Genomic DNA, 18,002 nt, shown 5'->3' on the forward strand with positions numbered 1-18,002 from the left:
TAGTAAAACCCTTAGTCCAATTATTTGAGTTGGGTTGAGTGATGCTCATGAAGATAACATACATGAATTAATTAAAAAGTATTATGTGATCATCTAAATATTAAAGAATATATGAAAAACTATCATGTGAAGTGACATTTTCGTGCAAAAATTATATACATATATTTTTGTACTGCAATATATAAAATAAACACGTACTAACATATAATGCATAAACATGACTCAAATACAAAAAATAGAAACATAGCACCTCAAAATGCAAATTTCAGAAACAAAGCATACTTATTAAAATAAAGAATAAATAACAGTGAACAGAAACTTTACCATCTTAACAACAAACACGATAATAATTGGGGTGGTAATAAAAATATTATACCATACTAGACATTGAGACAAATAAAATCGTCATTATCACAAAGAAATGGAATCAGAATAAACCCCAAACACATGCAGGATTAAAATAAAACATGTAAAAACTTAGAGGTCAAAAGTCTAAAACAACATAAATTAAAGAAAGTAATACTTGGGACTGAAACTAAATGCGAGTACACTATGGAGACAAAATTAGAAACATGAAAACCTCGATTTTAGGACTAAAATGGAAAAATGGAAAACTCGAGTAGCTCATACAATGAATAGCCCATGCGCAAAACGGATGACCTAGACCTTCTAAACGACATAATTCCAGTGATCATATATATATAAGAGAAAATATCTTCAGTGGCCGAAAATGCCTTATAATATACTATTTTAATCAATTTTTTTTGGATTTGCAAAAATAACCAACAAATTCGCAACGCGAACTCCAATTTCGCAACACATGTTCCAAAATCGCAACGCGGTTTTCAAATTCGCAACGCTAATTACCGACATAGGTAAACACTACTATCGCAACGCGATTTTCAAATTCGTAACGTTATTTTCACAAATTGAATTCGCCAATTTCGCAACTCAATTACCGATATAGGTAAAACAGTAGAAAAAATCCTGTAAAAAAATCTGAATTCGACAATTTGAAAACTGAGTTGCGAATTTGGTAAATGAATTGAACAAACACGAACGAGGGTATGTTCATGTTCGTTCGTTTGTTTGTTCGTTCGTTTAACTTTAACCAAACAAACAAACTGTAGAAATGTTTTTTTCTTTAAGAGGCGAGATTTTACATTTCGCAACACGAATTTATCAAATTCGCAACTCAGTTTTCAAATTGGTGAATTCGGATTTTTGTCCGGATTTTTTCTACTGTATTTACCTATGTCGGTAATTAAGTTGCGAAATTGGCGAATTCGATTGCGAAATTCGCGTTGCGATAGTTGTGTTTACCTATATCGGTAATTAGCGTTGCGAATTTGAAAATCGCGTTGCGATAGTACTGTTTACCTATATCGGTAATTAGCGTTGCGGATTTGAAAAATATATATTTATGAACACATAAAAAAATATGGATCGATGGTTTTGTTAGAAGGGCTTTGTGTTTTATCTTTGTGTTATTTGGCAGAAGTGATTAACAATAGTTTTAGGATGTATTTGATGGTTTTTCATTTATCATTAATAAGGACAGACTTTATCATTGTTCTACGCTGAACTTCCAAGAAGACACCCCCTCGTTGCTGCATTGTTTTCAACTCTTCATCTACCATAGTAAACGATGGCGACCTGTTTGTTGGCTCTTTCCATTTCAATACTATCAACAAAAAGGCAAAAAAAAATTTTGCATTACTATATTTATATCTGAACAAGTCCGGAACAGTTAGTCGAACCAAACCATGTCTACAATCCCGTGTTATCGTCTTCACCATCTCAATTCCCAATGTTGTTTCATCATCATCAAACTTTTTCTTCCATTTGCGCATCCACTGTCTTTTAACATGACTAGTTTCGTTGCTTCAGCGAATAGCATAGTTTACGAAGGAGACGCCTATCTTTCACATAGAAATATGGAACTCAACACCGTAGATTGTTTATGCCGTGTTGGTCAGGCGGTGTACTCGGAGCCTATTCACATATGGGATTCATACACCGGAGCACTTGCAGACTTCACCACCCAATTCTCCTTCACCCTCAACGCCAGAAATGCCACTATTTACGGTAATAGATTTGCATTTTTCCTTGCTACTGTGGGCTACCAGATGTTAGATATCAAACTCAATTATGATAGAATAATGTAGAAACAAAGCAATGTGGCAGTGCATTATACCACTAGTATATGTCGGCAAAACATAAAGTTTGGAAGCACTTGAAACATGCCATGTTTTGTTAGCAAATAAAACAATAAAAAAATTATGGAAGGCAACTTGGCATGAAAAAAAAAACGAGAGAAAAAAATAGAGAGAATTGAGAGAGCTTAGCAAAGCTTAAAATAGTGAGGTTGAGTTTGTAAACTAGCCGCAGCTAGTATTACAGTATTGTAATATTGAGGTAGTGTCATTGTAACGTATTTTGTTTCGTATAAAAAAAAAAGTTTGAGTTATAAATTACCGAGAGCCCATCTACGCTTCCAACAAGTGGCCTCAGAGCTTGGTTCGAAATCAACGTGATGTAGAAGATGGCCAACATGATTCAACCTCAAATTCTGAGATTGACAAAGATGAATTATGGCAATTGGAGCATTCAAATGAAGGCGTTACTAGGCTCCCAAGATTGTTGGGATATCATCGAGGATGGTTACACCGAACCTGAAAATGCAGCAGCAAAAGCAGCCCTGGCAAATGAAGAAAAGAAGGTTTTAAAGGAATCCCGGAAAAAAGATAAAAGAGCATTGTTCTTTATTTTTCAAGGAGTAGACGAATCTACCTTTGAAAAAATTTCTGATGCGAAGATCGCAAAACAAGCGTGGGAGATTTTGCAAAAATCTCTACAAGGTGCCGAAAAAGCAAAGAAGGTACGCTTACAAACTCTCAGAGCTGAGTTTGAGATGTTAAAAATGAAAAATACAGAAAACATCGATGATTATATTAGCCGTGTGAAAGCAGTCGTAAATGAAATGAAAAGAAATGGCGAATCACTCGACGATGTTAGAGTGATGGAAAAAATTTTGCGGTCATTGACAAGAAAATTTGATTATGTGGTGGTGGCAATCGAAGAATCAAAAGATTTATCTCTAATATCGATCGATGAGCTTGTGGGTTCACTTCAAGCCCATGAGCAGAAAATAAAACAAAATGAAGATTCAGAAAATTTGGAGCAAGCACTACAAAGCAAGATGAATGTCAACGAAGGAGAAGCTAGTAGCAGCTACACATGAGGTCGAGGAAATCGTGGTGGTTATCGTGGAAGATACAGAGGAGGACGAGGAACTCGTGGACGTGGTGGCCGATCATATAGCACCGTTCAAATAAGTGAAAGCAATCCAACATCAGGCCGTGGACGAGGATTCAGAGGCTGAGATAGGGGCAGATATCAACAAGGAAGTAAATTCCATGTACAATGTTATAATTGCAATAAGTATGGTCATTATAGTTATGAGTGTAGATCTGCTCCTAAACAAGAAGAAAGAAATAACGTAGTAGCAGCTCAAGAAGAAAAAATTGAAAAATCTCATGTATTCCTCACTTATAAAGGAAATGAGGAATTCAAGAAAAATATTTGGTATCTTGATAATTGTGCCAGCAACCATATGTGTGGTCAAAGGGAACTGTTTGTGAAATTAGATGAAACAGTTCATGGGCGAGTAACGTTCGGAGATGACTCGCACACAGAAATAAAAGGAAAAGGCAAAGTCATGATTACTCAGAGAAATGGAGAAAAGAAATACATTTCAGATGTTTATTATGTACCTGCTTTGAAAAGCAATATCATCAGTCTTGGTCAACTCCTGGAAAAAGGATATGAAGAGAAGATGAAAAATCGCTCGCTTGCCATCAAAAATAAAGAAGGAGAATTGATAGCCCAAGATGATATGACTCGAAATCGTCTCTTTTCAATTGATATCGAGTCGGGAGAAGTCAAGTGCATGAAGACCGCAATCAAAGATGATTCATGGCGGTGGCATCTAAGATATGAACATCTTGGATTTTTTGGTTTGAAGCTGTTATAAAAAACGAGCATGGTGAAAGGACTACCAGAGATCAACCCTCCAAATCAATTATGTGAGGCTTGCATCAAAGGAAAGCAACATAAACAAAGCTTTGAAGTTGGTAGATCCTGGCGTGCCCGAAGACCGCTGGAGATAGTACACACAGATATAGCCGGTCCTTTTGACATACCATCGCTTGGAGGTAACAGGTACTACCTAACTTTTATTGATGCTTTTAGTAGGAAATGTTGGATTTACATCTTGAAAGAAAAGTCATAAGCACTGGAAAAATTGAAAGAATTCAAAGCAATGGCGAAAAAACAAAGCGGTCAATATTTGAAGATACTCAGATCAGATAGAGGAGGCGAATATACATCAAAGTTATTTGAAGAATTCTACAAAGAGCATGGCATCATCCATCAGCTGACAGCCAGATACACGCCATAACAAAATGGAGTTGTAGAAAGAAAGAACCGCACAATCATGGACATGGCAAGAAGCATGATAAAAGGCAAGCAACTACCGAGAAATATCTGGGCTGAAGTAGTTCGATGTGGAGTTTACCTATTGAACAAATGTCCAACAAAAAGCGTGAAGTATATGACGCCAAACGAAGCATGGAATAGACAGAAACCAAGAGTTGGACACCTCAAGATTTTTGGATGCATTGCATATGCCCACGTTCCTGAACAGACCAGAAAGAAGCTTGATGACAGAGGAGAAAAATGTATTTTCATTGGCTATGATGAAAGGAGCAAAGCTTACAGATTATATAATCCTCTTACAAAGAAGATAATAATTTCAAGAGATGTCGAGTTTGATGAAGCAGACTATTGGAGATGGAGCAAAGAGGAAAAGAAAGTTGAAGGATTGTTTTTTAAAGATGATGATCTTATCAATCAAGATGAACAAGCTGGTGATCAAGGTCCTCAACAAAATGTACCATCGTCGTCAAACAGCAGCAGCGATGCTAGCAACATAATAGAAGATCCTGAAGTACCTCCCACAGAAGTTCAAAGATCCATAAGAGAGAGAAGAATGCCAGAAAGGTACAACGATTATGAACTAAATAATGTTTCACTTTTCTGCTTACTTGTGAACAGTGATCCAATAACATACGAAGAAGCAGTTGAAGATGACAAATGGAGGAATGCAATGGATGAAGAAATTGCATCATATAAAGAAATGATACATGGGAGCTAACAAGACAACCAGAAGGCCATAACCCAATTGGAGTAAAATAGGTTTACAAGACAAAGACCAATAAAGAAGGAAAGGTCGAGAAGTACAAAGCGAGGCTAGTTGTCAAAGGCTATATAAGCAAAGACAAGGAATAGACTATGATGAAGTATTTGCTCCAGTAGCAAGGATCGAGACCATCAGACTTCTCACAGCAGTTTCAGCACAAAAGGGATGGAAAATTTACCAGATGGATGTGAAGTCAGCATTTCTAAATGGTTACCTAGAAGAAGAAGTTTATATTGAGAAACCACCTAGATACATTAAAAAGGGACATGAAGACAAAGTTTACATATTGAAGAAAACTCTATATGGTCTGAAGCAAGCCCAGAGAGCATGGAACACGAGAAATGATGAATATTTCCAGAGAAATGGGTTCATGAAGAGTCCATATGAGCATGCTTTATACACAAAGAAAAATGAAGATGGTGATATCATGATCGTGTGCTTATATGTGGACGACATGATTTTCACAGGAAATAATCCAGGTATGTTCAATGATTTTAAGAAAGCTATGACTAAAGATTTTGAAATGACAGATATTGGAGAAATGTCATACTTTCTTGGAGTTGAAGTGAAGCAAATGCAAGAAGGAATATTTATATCACAAAAGAAGTATGCAGAAGAAATTTTAAGAAAATTCAGAATGGAAGATTGCAAGCCTGTAGCCACTCCAGCAGAACCATGAGTCAAATTAAGTGTGAATTCAACAAGAGAGCAAGTGAATCCGACGTTGTTTAAAAGCATCGTTGGAAGTCTAAGGTATCTGACTATCACACGACCAGACATAACATACACTGTGGGATTGGTAAGCAGATTCATGGAGAATCCGAAACAAGATCATTGGATTGCAGCAAAAAGAATCCTCAGATATGTCAAAGGTACAACAGATCATGGTTTATTCTACACGCGATCAGAAAATTCGAAGCTGGTTGGTTATTCTGATAGTGATTATGGGGGAGACTTAGACGATTGGAAAAGTACAACCGGATATCTTTTTCATATCCGTTCTGCAGTATTTTCATGGTCATCAAAGAAGCAACAAACGGTAGCTCTTTCAACATGTGAAGCAGAATACATAGCCGTAACAGCGTGCACTTGTCAAGCAATGTGGTTAAAGAATATTTTGCATGAGCTAAATTTGGTACAAGAAGAACCAATTACAATCTATGTCGACAACAAGTCTACAATTTCTCTTGCCAAAAATCCAGTCTCCCATAGTCGAAGCAAGCATATTGATACAAAGTATCACTTTATACGAGAGCAGGTGAAGAAAAAAAATGTGGAGCTAATTTACTGCAGAACTGAAGATCAAATAGCAGACATTTTCACAAAACCATTGAGAGCAGATATATTCAACCGACTCAAAGAAAAGCTCGGAATGGAAAATCGAGTTTGAGGGGGAGTGCTGGATATCAAACTCAATTATGATAGAATAATGTAGAAACAAAGCAATGTGGCAGTGCATTATACCACTAGTATATGTCGGCAAAACATAAAGTTTGGAAGCACTTGAAACATGCCATGTTTTGTTTGCAAATAAAACAATAAAAAAATTATGGAAGGCAACTTGGCATGGAAATATCTAGCAATTTAAGTCGGTTTATTACATGTATATATATGTGAGCAAAGCAAGCTTTTAGATAAGTGAAGAAAAAAATTAGAGTGAGTTAAAGAAATATAAGTGAGGGAAAGTGTGAGTAGAGAGAAAAAGAAAAACATACGAGAGAAAAAAATAGAGATTGATTGAGGTAGTGTCATTGTAACGTATTTTGTTTCGTATAAATAAAAAGTTCGAGTTATAAATTACCGAGAGCCCATCTACGCTTCCAACACCAAATACCACCCAATTTGGCTGGAGGCAATCTTGGGCTATTGAATAGCAGCACCACGGATGCCTCGTCCCAAACTCAGGTCAGGTAGTCTCAGTTGAGTTTGACAGCTACGTTAATGGAGATTGGGATCCACCAACACAACATGTTGGGATCAATAACAGCTCAATGAAATCAGTTGTTTCTGCCCCATGGGATGCCGCTTCAAACTGTGGCTAACGTTTGGATTACTTACAATGCCACTACACAAAACCTGAGTGTGTTTTGGACATATGATGAACACCCTGTTTTTATGGGAAACTCCTCTTTCTTGTGTGATTGATCTAAAGAAAACTCTCCCACAGTGGGTTCAAATTGGATTTTCAGCAAGTACAGGCCAGTACACAGAATATACAACACCATTAAGTCATGGAATTTCACTTCAAATCTCGAAACCAAGCCTAGTAACAGAACAACATAAGAACATATGTTATTGCTCTTGTTCCTGTTTGTTCGATCCTGTTGTTTCGTGGACTATGTACTGGTTGGTTCTTCCTCCGGTGGAACAGGATGCGAGGTAGCAATCAAGCTGTAGACGAGAATGGATACTTAGCACCGGAATACTTGCGAGAAGGAAAAGCTCGCAAAGAGACAGACATGTATAGCTTTGGGATTGTGGTGTTGGAAATTTGTTGTGGAAGAAAACCTAATCGAAAGGGCACACTGGTTAGGTTGGTGTGGCAGTTATACCTTGCTGGCTTTGTGGTTGACCAGCGGATGCAAGGTTAGAAAATTTCGACCAAAATGAAATGAGATGCTTGATGACAGTGGGATTATGGTGTTCTAATCTTAATGAAGGCAAAGGCCTAGTGCAGGTGATTTTGTCAAAGTTGTTCGGAAGGAATCTCCATAGCCGGAACTTCCACAAGATATGTTTCCACCTCCTTTACCAACACTGCAAATCAGTACCTTAGGCTCAGAGGTGATTGAGGGATCAACATGAAGTGTTGATTCAAGAATCAACCAATTTTCAGGAGGATTGCCTCCCATGTCCTTTTCAGTCCATGCGACCATAAACGTGATTTAAGAGCGAAATGGGAGAGCAAGAAGCCAACAATGCGAGTGCAAGAGCGTACCGAGTAGGGTGGCGGATCAAATCAAAATGGAAATGTTGGTTGGTTCCAACATTTTCATTGGCTCCTTTGTGATGGATTCAAATTAAAATGAAAAGTAAATAAATCATAATTTACATATTTTAAAATTGATACGTATGATATAGCTAAAATCTGTAACCTAACTTAGCTTGAATGGTGTTATTATGGAAAGTCCTCTGCTTGGATGTATCCAATTCAAAACAAGGGGCCATTCACATTCAATTCTTGTATTGGTGGTTTGACGAAAGTTGAGCGTTTCAATAATGGATCCAATTTCAGGAAGCCTACCCCAAAACAAGATCAGATAACTAGGGAATTAAATCAATCAAATTTACTCGGTTTACATTCTGACCGTCTTTGACCTTTCTTTGCTTGCTTCCACCCTCCAAGATGCTTCCTTCTCTTCTTTTCAAAGAGTAGAACTAGGAAAGGACAACATGAAATTTGATTTCTAGTTCATGATTTCATTTGTCCAATCCCGTTTTGTCTCAAATTTCCCACCTTCCTCAAGTTCTCTTGGACAAAATGGAGTCTATTCTATGGCTTGATTACATGCACCAATCACCTCCCCCCCCCATATTAAAATCATTCCTTGGGATCCAACCAACACTTTTAAAGCCTTGAAGACATTTGTAATAAAGGAAACCAACCATGAACAATCTATTCTCATCTTCTTTCTCTCGCTTCCGAAGCGAAGAATCTTCCCCCGATCACCACCACGCAGTCCAGATGTCGGAATCGGCTTCCACCCCGCGCGGCGTTAACCTCGACAAGTTCTTCGACGATGTCGAGTCCGTCAAAGACGAGCTGAAGGAGCTCGAGAGGCTCAACGAAGACCTCTCCTCGTCTCACGAGCAGAGCAAGACGATGCACAGCGCGAAAGCCGTGAGGGATTTGAGAGCCAAGATGGATGGTGACGTATCCATGGCGTTGAAAAAGGCCAAGCTCATTAAGGTTCGCCTGGAAGCTCTTGACCGGTCCAACGCCGCTAACAGGAGCTTGCCTGGGTGTGGACCGGGATCCTCCTCCGACCGGACGAGGACTTCGGTTGTGAACGGGTTGAGAAAAAAGTTGAAGGATTCCATGGAGAGTTTCAATGAATTGAGGGAGAGGATCTCGTCTGAGTACAAAGATACTGTTCAGAGAAGATATTTTACGGTTACCGGAGAAAACCCAGATGAAAAGACCCTTGATCTTTTGATTTCAACAGGTCTGTTCACCCTTTTTGATACATATGAAGCCATGCTATTCAATCTGAGCTTTATTAAAGGGAAATTTATTTTCCATTCCATCAAGTTCATATTCTTTACAAGATTCTGACAAAATTTTCAAATCCTTTTCGTTTGGTTAATTGATATGTTTGATTTGGGGATGATTACACGCTAAGCTAAGTGATTACTAGTGAAATATTTGTATGGAAAATCTGGCTGCAATCTTGAAATTCTGCAAACATATATGTAGATTGAATTTCTTTTATATGTTTAATTAACAATTGAAACTTGCAAATCGTAATTATGAAGAAAATTTGGGAACTTGTTTTGTGTTAACATATTGCAGGGGAGAGTGAGACATTCTTGCAAAAAGCTATTCAAGAACAAGGAAGAGGAAGAGTTTTGGACACGATCAATGAGATTCAAGAAAGACACGATGCTGTGAAGGATTTGGAGAGGCATCTCAAGGAGTTGCACCAAGTTTTCATGGACATGGCTGTGCTGGTTCAGGCTCAAGGTGAGCAATTGGATGACATTGAGAGCCAAGTGAACCGAGCTAATTCATTTGTGAGAGGTGGAACTGAGCGGCTGCAAACAGGTAGGAATTACCAGAAAAATACCCGGAAATGGACTTGTTATGCTATCATAATTTTGCTGCTCATCATCTTGTTTGTCGTGTTATTCACCGTGAGACCATGGGAAAACAACGGTGGCGGCGGCAAGGGTAACAACATTCCTACTCCACCTCCACCTTGAAAAGTTGCTTTGATCAGCCATCAATCAGAGTGTTACCTATGCAGTATTGTTATTTGAGAGACTATAGTTTTTTCATTTTCCTTTCTATTTTTTGGATTAATTTTAATGAATCTATCTGAGAGTTGAATTGAATTGGTTTGAGCTCCCCAGTCTGCATTACATAACATTTGGGGACACACAGGGCTGCAGATTGGAGTTGGGAAAGGGATGCCATCATTTCTTGTTCTTGGAGTCGGATACACCATTTTGATTGTTGATTCTTTCTTGTAACTAGCAATAGTTTTGGTTTAGTTTTTTCATGTTTTCTTGGTTTTGCTACTATGTTGTTTACATGTTCTTAAAGGTATATGGATATAGGTATTGACAGATGCCATGTTATTATTTCTATGCTTGTTTATAAATAAATTTTAGTTTTTTTTATGAATTTTAATATCTTTTCGTCAATCCAAAAGGCAACTTTGTTTATTTTTTCATGACAAAAATATTATCCTCTCTTGCTTTTTTGCCCTTTTATTTTGTAATCTCGAGGCTTCTCTTTCTTTATGGGTCTTGTTTCTATTTTGTAATATGAAATAGATATTGTTAAGCATGCCCGTCTAAACGTGTGTTGTTAATGTTTAAAAAAAATTAAATATATATTATTTTATAATTATTTTAAATTAGTAAAGAAAATTAATGCGTCATTGTATGATTTGTTTAAAAGAACGAAAGTGGGAACTACTAGACTAAATTCTGTATCATACAATTAGGGCTGCTTATAAGTTCAACAACTCGGGAGCAATTTGAATTCGGTTCGGTTAAAGTTTAGTAAAAACTCGATTTGGGTTGACTTGAATTCGAGCTTGACTCGAGATCATAATAAGTTGAATCGAGTAAAGTTTAACTCGACTCGATAAGTTTGCGAGTAACTCATTAATATTTTTATATAATTTTTTAATAGTTATCTTAAAAAATTTATTTCATTCAAAAAACTTACTAATTTAATGGTAATAGATAATAAAAAATGATAAATTAATAATCTATCAATTTTTTAATAAACAACAAAAAATACTAAATTATTAATTAATATTTTACTTTACCCAAAAATCAAATTCTATTTATTATTTTTAATGTATTTTTTAATTGTTGCTTTGATGTTTAGAATTTGAAATTGCTTCAAACACTCAACCAATCCATTCATATCTACCTATGTTCTTTACACCGTTTATAAACTATACATAAAAATTAAAACTCTGTTTATTTTCATTTTTTACACAAGTTTGATACGATGAACTCTAAATCTGAATTAAGGGTTTCTTTTTGTAGTTTAAAGTATTTCCAATTCCCATAATATTTTATTTGTAACAAACACCACCGCCATGCAATTGGTTGAAACCTCTAATTCTTCTGAATTGTCTGGTGACGAAGACTTGTTAGAATAAATGGTTCAGACATGACTGGATCTGGAAAGATCCTTACTTGTGATGAGAATATTGGGTTAAAGTATCATTAAATGCAAGTAGAGAAAGATGAAGATCAACCCATCCACACAACATTAACATAGCTTCTTTATTCTCATGCAAATGCAGGGAATGTGAAGAGACGAAGACGTTAACTCAAATCTGACCACACATTATACCTTACCATTACATCAGAACCGTTGACTTCTAAAAACTATCTCACAAACCAATAATTCCTCGTAATCCTAATTAGAGGTTTAAATTACGATCACAATCACACTTTCGGTTGCGTTACATTTATTGCGATTGTATATAAACAAATATTATTATGGTGATTACAGATATTACGATTATACAATAACAATTTCGGATTATAACGGGCACTATTACATTAACCGTCCGTTATTTAAATCACTAATCATAAAATATAACAAATTCACATGTATGACTATGCATATCCCTTTACTTAAATAGCAAGTGCATCTACCCTTAATTAAAACTCCACCAGTTGTCGTCTCTCTCTCTCTCTCTCTCACGGTTACCGTTGACTTTTGAAAATCCACATAAACTAAACAATTTCTTTAGCCACTTCCATGGCAGACCAACCCCAATTCTTTCATCTCTAAAATCCCTTGTTTGTCTTCTCCTCTCATTCTTCCATTATCGGATCATGAACACCACATCGGCTTCGTATGAAGACGGACCTAGGATCCAAAAGCATCGGTAGCTTCGGGTATGTCATAGGAGTGTCAGTTGGAATCCTCCTCCTCGTCACCACCATCACTTTGGCATCCTATTTCTGCACCAGGACTCAACCGTCGCAGGAGGCGCGGCCGAGAAGGACTAGACAAGAGCCTAATATCGATCCTGATAGCTTCGTCGTCCACGTAGGCCTCGACGAGGATACTATAAAGAGCTACCCGAAGCTGCTTTACTCGGAGGCCAAGCTCCAAAAGAATGATTCTACAGCCTCATGTTGTTCCATATGCTTGGCGGATTACAAAAGCAGTGACATGCTGAGGTTGTTGCCTGACTGCAACCATCTATTCCATGTCAAGTGTGTTGACCCTTGGCTGCGGTTGAACCCGACATGCCCGGTTTGCCGGACATCTCCAATCCCAACACCCTTGTCCACGCCACTTGCGGAGGTGGTTCCGTTGTCGAGCAGACAAGGCGGTTGATGTCAATAGGAGTGTTAGTTCTGCATTTCCTCAATTCCTCATCGTTATTCACTCAAACGTAAAATTGTTACAAGGCAAGAGATCTTTCCATAGTTAAAAAAGAAATCTTTTTTTTTTCTGGATTTTGGATTGTAATTCAGACAATTTTCTTATTGATACAAATGCAATATAGTTGTAGGAATCATATCAATCTTATTACTCTAGAGGAAGAACAAAGTGATACATAAATGATATTAAATTAAAAACACAGATGAATTATTAAGTTGGATAGAATGGAATATTCCTCATTGAACTTTACTCTTTCATTTAATTCACTCACTATAATTTTAATTTTTTTAATATTCATTGAACTTTTAAATTGTTCATGTTTTGATCACTCTGAGTTATATTATTATTATTTTTGTATGATGTGTATTTTTTATTAAAAATTAAAAATATTTAAAACAAATAATAAAAGATTTAAATAATCACCACCCACCGTCAACCACCGATCGACCTTCATTATCGACAATCATTCGGTCCCAAATTTCATGAGTCACTTTGCCCCAACTCCTAGTCCAAATCCGATTGTTGTTTCATTGGAAAATATCTCAAAACCCATGAATCTCGACGGAAACATTTCGGTTTATTCACTTTCGATCTACAATTCATGGACTTCGAAGCATATTCTGACAAAAATGGAGGTTAGATTCGGACTTAGAAGGTCGAGACAAAGTGACCCACGAAATTTGGGATCGAACGGCCACCATCTATGGCTGTTGACGATAGCGTCCAACGCCGACGATTAGTGGACATCCACCTTCTATTTTTATTTTGTATTTTAAATAATAAAAAAGTATCACATCATATTAAAATGATAATAAAATATTTTAGAGTGATCAAAACATGAGCAGTTCAAAAGTTCAGTGAGCAAATCGGAGGAACTGAAAGTAAAATGAGTGAAATAGGAGAAAGAATAAAGTTTAGCGAGGAATGGTGTAATTTATCTTATTAAGTTTGATGTTAAAAAAAATTAAGGTAAACTACCATTTAATATCTAAACTATCATTTTTGGTTCGTTTTAGTACCTAAATTTTTAATTTTTTTAAAATCATACGTAACGTTTAGTTTATGTTTCATTTTGGTACCCACTGTTAAAAACTTCACATGTTTAGTGCCTAAACTATTAGTTTTTGTTCGTTTTAGTTCCTAAACTTTCAATTTTTTCAAAACATAAAGTTAAATTTTGAACGGTGGTACTAAAATGAAACAAAAATTAAACTTTAAGTATGATTTTAAAATTTTGAAATTTTAGATACTAAACGGGCTAAAACTAATAGTTGAAGTATTAAACGCATGGTTTACCCAAAATTTTACAATCAGTATCTATCACGAATCAAACTGGCAAAAGACAATCAATTTAGTCTCCAACCAAAACAGAAAATGAAAATCAAAGTGCCCTAATAATGAAAAGTCCACCTGACGTTGCAAGTGAGTATTCTGACTCAAATGGATATGAATTTAGAATATATATATTCAAAGTACTTAATTTAAAGTTGTTTTATTGAAAAAAATCCTGTCATGTTTAATATCATAAAACATGAGATTAAAGATCGATGACAACACTGCATCTTAAATTTTAAAAATAAGAAAAAAGGAAAAACCCACCAAATCAGGCCTTATTATGGAAGAAACGCAAGAATTGCCCCAAAGTCAATTATGACGGTAAAATGCTAAAGCCAGAAAGAATTTAAAATTAAAAGGATGCTGAAGATGGTCCCTTTAACCATTAGTTTTTATTTTACATGTCATACTTAAAACTGCACCCCATCTTCTCTTTTCTAATAATTTCTACTCAAAGGATAAAAATAGAAATTTTACTCCTAATTAATATTGAATTAACAATTAAATGGAGATAGATTTAGGTGTTCATTTTTTCATATAATATTATTATAAGTAGGGATGATCATTTCATTTGTATTCAATGAGTTTCGACTTGACACAATTTGGATGAGTTAATTTTTTTTTTTTAATTTTGAATTTGGTGCGAGTTGGGCCATGTTTTTTAAAGGATGAGGTCGGGGGTTGAATTCGAATTTATGGTGAAAAAAATCTCACTTGATATAATATTATAATTATATCTTATATATCTAGCGATAATTATAATAATATCTTTTTATATTATTATTTTTAATTTGGTTATTATTTTATCTTATAAAAATGAATTATATATAATAATACCCTCTTTCGATATGATTTTTGAGACAAATCTTGACTGATTCTCTCCTTCATGAGATTTTCCACATTCATCGTTTCAATTGTTCATGAAAATGTATTGGTCTCGTTAGTCGTTAACAGTTCATCCTTTTGATTTGAGCAAAGAGTCACGACTAATGAGAGAACGGCTGTTGGTCGATGTTTCTTCGTGAAAGAGAGAGAGCTGGACATGAGGACCATGATGAAGATGAAAAATAAGAGTGTCTTTTAAGTTGTGGAAGGATAAGCTCTCTTATAAATTTGTTTTGGCTGAGGATATTTATAGTGGTCCTAATTGGTGGAGCTAGGTACAAGGTAATTATAACTATTTATATACTAATGAGTTAAACAGATCTAATAGTCCGATCTTAGATTCATTTTGATTGGTCATGTGAATGTCTTTCTATACATTGTCAGAAGAGTTTATCTGAAAGTCTATCTGGATAGATAGTTCTGTTTTTTTCTTCGAGTGTATAATAGATTTCAGCCTATCCAATCTCTAGAGGGAGCCCTGCGACCTTCGGTATATCTGCAGTCTGCAACAACAGGTAAACTAATCAATATCTTCCAGTGAATCTATTCGTTACTTGATGTTAGGTTTTATGATTTGATGCTGGGGACTGTATGTGTTCGTGTAGGCAACATTGGTTTGCAGGGTGTCTTGTAGTCCGGATGCCATTTATTGTTGGCTAGTTATATGATGGCTTTGTGTCTCGTCCGATGATGGATGATGGTATTTGTAGTTATGCAACCAAAATCAATGTGTTTTTAGCTTTTGGTTGAACATGGCTTGTATCTTTCTTTAATGATAAAAGGAAATGCCACCTTCATTTTGTTGTACCCTTATGAACAATACCTCTGAAAATCTTTAACCTTGTGCAGGTTTCATACTCTCTGAAGATGAAGATGTTCACTGCAAACAAGCATGAGTTGACTTGCATTGAATTTGATTTTAGCGTCTGGTAGGCATCATCTGTGGCTGATAGTTGAATATTACAATGCATTTGTATCTAACATATATGTTGTATGTTGCTACCATCTTTATTCATGATATGCATGTATAACTTGGATTATCCCAGTGAATTATTTGCAGGTAGGGTAGGGGCCTGGTTTTATGATGCATGCTCTTCCCCTTATGCCATGAAGAGGCAACCAAAAATGATGGTTATGTGGTCAGGTTGAGTGGAAGGGTACCCCACTACTTCAGTGATCATTGAAAGCTTTTAAAAGCAACCAACAAAAAGCTTTTTCAGTTTACAGTTCCCACTTTCCCTGTCATAAGAGAATCTTCATCATCCAATTTTCCTCACCACCATCTACTCTCTGTCATTTTCATTCAAAACTCCATTCTCTTCCATGCTCTCCCTTCTCAATTTCTTCAAGTGGTTCCAATGCATTTATAGGGGTTTCTTGTATCTCATCATTTCCATAGGAGATGAAAGGCCTGAAGGCAAGATTTCTAAAGAAACCCAAACTCATACTTTCACCACTTCGGAACAGGGTTCAGTCCTTCAGCTTAAGCTATCAGTTCACAAAGAGCAAGACTGAAAAAGCAACAAAATCAGTATTAAAGATCAACAGGATGAAGAAACAGAGTTGGAATTCAGTGTTGGCGGTCAAGGCTTACTTCCAATCTCTTCAAATACCATTATCAGTGATGAGCATACCACGCAAGAAGTGAAAGAGGACAATGAAGAACATCCAGTGTTATCAGATTTTGAAGAGAAATGTCCACCGGGAGGAGAAGATTCAGTGGTTTTCTACACAACAAGTCTGAGGGGAATCAGAAAAACATTCGAAGACTGCAGCAGTATAAGGTTTCTTTTAGACAGTTTCAAGATATTGGTCCAGGAGAGAGATGTTTCAATGGACATGAGGTTCAGGGAAGAACTGTGGAGGATATATGGTGGCAGAGTGGTTCCTCCAAAGCTGTTCATCAAGGGAAGAGAGATAGGAGGAGCCGACGAAGTTATTCGACTTCACGAACAAGGAAAGCTAAAGAAGCTCCTGGAAGGGATACCTTCAAACAGCATGTGTACTGATTGTGACAACATCAGGTTCCTGATCTGCTCAAACTGCAATGGAAGCCGCCAGGTTTTTACAGAAAAAGAAGGCGATGAATTGTGCATGAAATGCCCTGATTGTAATGAGAATGGATTGGTCAAATGCCCTGTGTGCTGCTGAAATGTCTACTTACTATAATTGTATCCTTTTTTTTTACCTAGATTCAAGTAGTGGTTGTTTCAAGCTTTCAAGTCCCATAAGAAGGTATGATAAATTATGTACAAATTTCCTTCAACTTGAATAATGATTATTACTTTTTACATTTGCTTTCCTGTGTTTACTTCTTTTCTTTGTTGAATGCATGTAAAGCAAAAAGGTTTCATTTTACCATAATTTTAGGGTAAAAGTTTCAACAAAGTTGGTAATGGTATCAATGAGTAGGGGACTAAAAAACCAACAATTTTTTCACTTTTCGAAAGAGAAAGAATAAAGGGCCAATTCCTTTCACTTTCTTCTAATTCCAAAAGTAAAAACAAAGTCTACCGAAGCTAAATAATTACGACAAGAAAAATAATGTTTGGTAATATCCAAAGAAGCATGCAAAAAGGATTTGTGGAATTTACGATATTATTTTACAAGTACATACCTTCTTAGACATTGATATTTTATGAAAATGAAGCATTGTGCGAGTAATAGCGGTTGCTGCTTTAGGTGAAGTTTAAGTTACAAAGAGGAATCATAAAGTGATGACAGAGAACGGTATGAGATTGTAAATAATTTTCCCTTACAGCATTTGTCATAAAAGCTCAACAAAGACAACTTGATTAATTTCTTAGTCAGCTTTAAGTAATAGTAATAATCTGTAACAATTAAGGTTTTGATTCACTGCTAAAAGTTTAAGGTCCGTTTGGTTGGAGAATGTTTTCCCCGTTTTTCTGTGTTTGGTTCCCATAAAAC

General features: G+C 36.1%; 3 protein-coding genes across 3 annotated transcripts; all 3 read left to right on the forward strand.

The window, feature by feature from the left end:
* Positions 1-8,838: 8,838 nt before the first annotated feature.
* Positions 8,839-10,485, forward strand: LOC120202017 (syntaxin-121-like). Its single transcript, XM_039202503.1, has 2 exons — positions 8,839-9,429; positions 9,777-10,485. The coding sequence occupies exons 1-2, from the start codon at positions 8,871-8,873 to the stop codon at positions 10,184-10,186; spliced, it is 969 nt and encodes a 322-aa protein (XP_039058434.1). The 5' UTR covers positions 8,839-8,870; the 3' UTR covers positions 10,187-10,485.
* A 1,695-nt stretch (positions 10,486-12,180) lies between these two features.
* LOC120202012 (RING-H2 finger protein ATL70-like) lies at positions 12,181-12,886 on the forward strand. Its single transcript, XM_039202500.1, has one exon. It carries the CDS (start codon positions 12,318-12,320, stop codon positions 12,804-12,806), a length of 489 nt encoding a protein of 162 aa, XP_039058431.1. The 5' UTR covers positions 12,181-12,317; the 3' UTR covers positions 12,807-12,886.
* Positions 12,887-13,483: 597 nt separating this feature from the next.
* LOC120201990 (uncharacterized protein At5g39865-like) lies at positions 13,484-17,262 on the forward strand. The gene is made up of 5 exons (XM_039202489.1): positions 13,484-13,489; positions 15,522-15,589; positions 15,639-15,663; positions 15,924-16,003; positions 16,607-17,262. Exons 1-5 carry the CDS (start codon positions 13,484-13,486, stop codon positions 17,223-17,225), a joined length of 798 nt encoding a protein of 265 aa, XP_039058420.1. The 3' UTR covers positions 17,226-17,262.
* Positions 17,263-18,002: the final 740 nt, after the last annotated feature.

This window comes from Hibiscus syriacus, unplaced genomic scaffold, assembly GCF_006381635.1.
Source record: "Hibiscus syriacus cultivar Baekdansim isolate YM2019G1 unplaced genomic scaffold, ASM638163v2 tig00008145_pilon, whole genome shotgun sequence".
NCBI lineage: Eukaryota > Viridiplantae > Streptophyta > Magnoliopsida > Malvales > Malvaceae > Hibiscus > Hibiscus syriacus.

What these genes read in the sequence shown, in the direction of transcription:
- LOC120202017 (XM_039202503.1), top strand. Translation starts at nt 8,871, where the DNA reads ATGAACAATCTATTCTCATCTTCTTTCTCTCGCTTCCGAAGCGAAGAA. An exon ending in TGATCTTTTGATTTCAACAG is followed by an intron (nt 9,430 to 9,776) that starts GTCTGTTCACCC and finishes AACATATTGCAG; the next exon opens with GGGAGAGTGAGACATTCTTG.
- LOC120202012 (XM_039202500.1), top strand. Translation starts at nt 12,318, where the DNA reads ATGAAGACGGACCTAGGATCCAAAAGCATCGGTAGCTTCGGGTATGTC.
- LOC120201990 (XM_039202489.1), top strand. An exon ending in TCTGCAGTCTGCAACAACAG is followed by an intron (nt 15,590 to 15,638) that starts GTAAACTAATCA and finishes ACTTGATGTTAG; the next exon opens with GTTTTATGATTTGATGCTGG. An exon ending in GAATTTGATTTTAGCGTCTG is followed by an intron (nt 16,004 to 16,606) that starts GTAGGCATCATC and finishes CAACAAAATCAG; the next exon opens with TATTAAAGATCAACAGGATG.